A 4,090-nucleotide genomic window follows, 5' to 3' on the forward strand; every position below is an offset into this window, starting at 1 on the left:
ATGTTATACGTGATCAATACTCCGAGTATTTACAATACTAGATATGCCGACTGGGTAGTTTTTAACACTATTACTCAATTCCGCGGTTTGCGACCTTGTTGTTTGCCAAATTTGTCCAAACGTAAAGAATAAATAATTCTGAAGTTTCAAAAATATAAAGATACACTTTAATTATAATACAATATTTCTTCTTATGCGACCGCCTAATCCGCCTTACTGTAGATCTGCCACTGATCAGTGATAAAGTGTGCCGAACAAACATAAATATTACAAGATTTTAAGAAACCATTGGTTGCTACATACACTACTTACGCACGATTCATCGTATTCAATCACTTTCTTTTAAGTACTTCATCTTTAGGAATAATTAAGTTTTTTTTTATTCTTTTTTATTTTGTTAGTACAACCAACTGCACAAAAATTTTTTAGGGTTTAAAAAAAAAAAAATTCAACAATCCGCAACTGATTTTTTAGGTAGTTTTCCCCTCATTCAAGATGGTTAATTTTAAAACAATACTTTTAATACAGAGTGACGTCATGCCGACTAGTTGGATGGGTCCTTTTAAAAAGAAACTTTCTGTATTTCAAAATCACTGGTTGTTAAATCACCCAGGAAAAACTATAACCATTCACGATTTAGCCAGTATAGTAACCCCTGCATATAATAGCTCATTTACATCAAATAATATTACAGCAGGTTTCAAAAATTTTTTCCTTTCTCAAGAAATGCATTTACAGATAAAGATTTTGTTTGTTTAGAGGTAACAAACAGCAGCCTTAATGGCATCTCTTTTCAATCTAGTAATAATGAAAAGAGTAAACAAGGCGGCATAGATTTTGAAGTTTCAAATGTTAGTGATCATTCTGTAGTAAATACTTCCTTCAATGCTGCTATGCTGAACAGTGAGTCATTTAATTTGTATAAAAACGAAACTGATGAGTTGTCACAAGTTTTTATTAAAAATTACCAGTTATCTCCTAAGATGATTAGACAATACTCAAAAGCACTTTCAAGAAAGAAAACAGAAAAAAGGCAGAAAAAAAGGAAGATCACGAATTTTAACAAACACACTAGAAAGACCACCAAAAATAGAATTTTTAATTTACAGACAACAGAAAGAAACCAACAAGCATACCAACCAAAGAAAAAAAAATGTAATTACTATTAAATTGTCTAGCTCTACCGATTTATATGATAAAAAAAATAAAATATGCCTAAATTTTAAAGACAAGCCTGATATATATACACAGAAAAATTAAAAACAAAAATATTAATTCCTTGAGATTTATGTTTAGTCCAATGTGCATCATCTGTTAACAAATAAACATTAGCTTTCGTTTGCAGAATTAAAGAAATAAATACAAATTTTTGGGTTGTTAATTTGTTGAAAAAAAAAGTAATATTTATTATTTTTTACTTTTACTTTATACAAAATAAGTGGTAGGTGCCACTTGCTATAAATGTACAAAATAAGTGGTCTGTGCAATTTGTTAAACTTTCTATGCCAAACAATGCAGAAAGCATGTCAAGAGGTTCTGGTATGACATTCAAATTTGATTTTTCACAATTTAAACATGGTTGAATGTTATGAACTTTCATGTTTATCTATATGTGTTTTACATTCACACTCTTTGTTTCTTTATTATTTTATGAGAGTGATTAACTAGGATTTTCATTTTAGCTGTTTGAATACACGAAAACAATTTAATGATTTTGAGATATAAATTTTATAAAGTCTGTTACTGTCAACGATTTTTTTATTCTCAATAATTACTCCTAATCAAAAAAAAGAAATTTAAAGAAATATTTCTTGTATTTTTAATGTATTTTCTAAACTGCCTCAACAATGTCCAATTCTACCCCTTCTTGTGGGGTAGTTTTAGACAATGAATTGCTTTGTTTTACAGGTAAAAAAGCACCTTATTTATAAGCACCTTAGTTTATTTGAACTAGATCAAGTTTGCATTTTTTTAAAGAATTAATAGCTAATTTACCTTTTTCAGCAAAAAATTTAAATTTTTGTCATACAGTATGAAACAGTATGTAGTATCTTTTTTAAAAAATTGTCCTAATGTGCCCCACTTTTCCATACTAAACAACTTTAAAAAATGACTTCTTTTTATTTCATTACTATCATTAAAAACTTGTAACAAATTTAGGAGTAAATATATATATATATATATATATATATATATATATATATATATATATATATATATATATATATATATATATATGTATATATATATATGTATGTATATATGCAACATATATGTACGTATATAGGCAATCATGCTTATAAAAATAAATGCATCTGCTTAAGGTTGTAGACAACAAATGAAATCTAATCTTTAATATTGTTTTGTATATTGAAAATTTGGCAAAATGAATTTAAGAGAAATGTGCCATATTTTTAGAGCTGTATGTTCAAATATATAAAAAAATTCATAAATTTATGATAAAAATACAAAATATTATTCAATAGGTTTTTTATTTCATTATTGCGAATATCTTACAATATGCTTTATTGTGTTTTTTGTAAACCTTTTTACTTCTGGATTTCTGAAGGAGTAAACCATAGGGTTTAGACATCCATTTATGCACGTCAACCATAAACTGATTACTCCGACTTTTGAAATAATACACACTTTAAACTCAAGGTTATACAAAATTTCAATAATTACTACTGGAGACCATACTAAATACATAATTCCTATAATAATGAAAATTGTCTTCGCTAGTTTCGTTTCTTTTCTTTGTCTGTGTAGATTGACGTCATTTTCGGTTTCTTCTCTAAGCTTTTTAAGAGAATATTGGGAAGCCTTTTTCATTTTATAATAAAGCCCAGGTAATAACAACAAAGGAACTATAATATGAAAGCCAAGTAGAATATAGTAAAGAGTTGGATTCACGTTCCAAATATATTCGTTTTTATGAGCCGGTTCCATAGTAACGGCTGCAACTAAGCAACAGATAAAAGAATAAAGCCAAATGAAAATCACAATGACCATATATAATCTTTTTGTAAAAAAAACTTTCCATCTTGATTTACCCGCAATCATAACATAACGTTCAATCGTTATAGCTGTTACTGTAACAAACGGGCAAACAAGTGAAAAAATCCATATTAAATTAAGGGTTTTTGTTCCCAGACTACCAATAGGCCATAATGGATAGAAGTATAAATAAACGAACTCAAGGTTAGGCAAAATAGCGGCTATAATTATATCTGTAACAGCTAAACTTACAACTAAAATATTTGATTTTGAGTGAAGTTTTTTATTGAAGTAAACAGCAAAACAAAAAAAAACATTTTCAATAACTGCTACAACAGATGTTGAGCTTAGAAGAAAAAGTAACGTTACTTTGTATGACTGTTCAAATATACAATTAGTTTCAGTTTGATGCTCTGTTTGATTCATTTCAACTAAAAATCGAGTAATAAAATAGTCTAACTACTTTTTAACAAGTAATTAAACAACATATTTATATTTCGCAACAACATATTTATATTTCGCAATACATTACAATACGTTGTATTTCGCAATATAACTTAAATTCTTGACTATTTATTTTTTAATACGACAAAGTAAAATATTGCTAACCTTTGGTTATGCTGTTTCTTATTGTTCTATAAAAATTGTGAATAATCATTGGTTAAAATTCGAGAAACTGTTTTTAATAGCTTCATTGTTTGACTTGTTATTTTCGAGTTATTTATAATTCAGATTTGAATTAGTGGAAATATGTTAAGTTAAGTTTAACTGCATAATACTAAAGTAGTTTTATTGAAAAAAATATTAAACTTTTTTAGGATTAAACAGTAGTGTTATCTGAATTGTTCTGAATAGTATTTGTTACAACAAATAATATTTAATTATTTGTTGTAACAAATACTATTCTGAACTATTTACGATTTTCATAGACGTTTGTCAATCATTTTTGACATGTTTTGTACTGATAAGCATTCTTCAAATTTTAAGGCTTGAATTCTTTTAATTTGTTTTCTCATACGCAATTGTGACAGCAAATAAAAACATTTTGCAATTAGGTCTTCCAGACCTAATTGCATAGAGCATAAATTTCTGT

General features: G+C 27.1%; 1 protein-coding gene across 1 annotated transcript; it reads right to left on the reverse strand.

Annotated features, from left to right (window-relative positions):
* Positions 1-2,475: 2,475 nt before the first annotated feature.
* LOC105845021 (RYamide receptor) lies at positions 2,476-3,778 on the reverse strand. Its single transcript, XM_065819064.1, has 2 exons — positions 3,607-3,778; positions 2,476-3,428 (listed from the first exon to the last, which is right to left on the reverse strand). Exons 1-2 carry the CDS (start codon positions 3,653-3,655, stop codon positions 2,500-2,502), a joined length of 978 nt encoding a protein of 325 aa, XP_065675136.1. The 5' UTR covers positions 3,656-3,778; the 3' UTR covers positions 2,476-2,499.
* Positions 3,779-4,090: the final 312 nt, after the last annotated feature.

Source organism: Hydra vulgaris, chromosome 15, assembly GCF_038396675.1.
Source record: "Hydra vulgaris chromosome 15, alternate assembly HydraT2T_AEP".
In the NCBI taxonomy this organism is placed as follows: Eukaryota; Metazoa; Cnidaria; class Hydrozoa; order Anthoathecata; family Hydridae; genus Hydra; species Hydra vulgaris.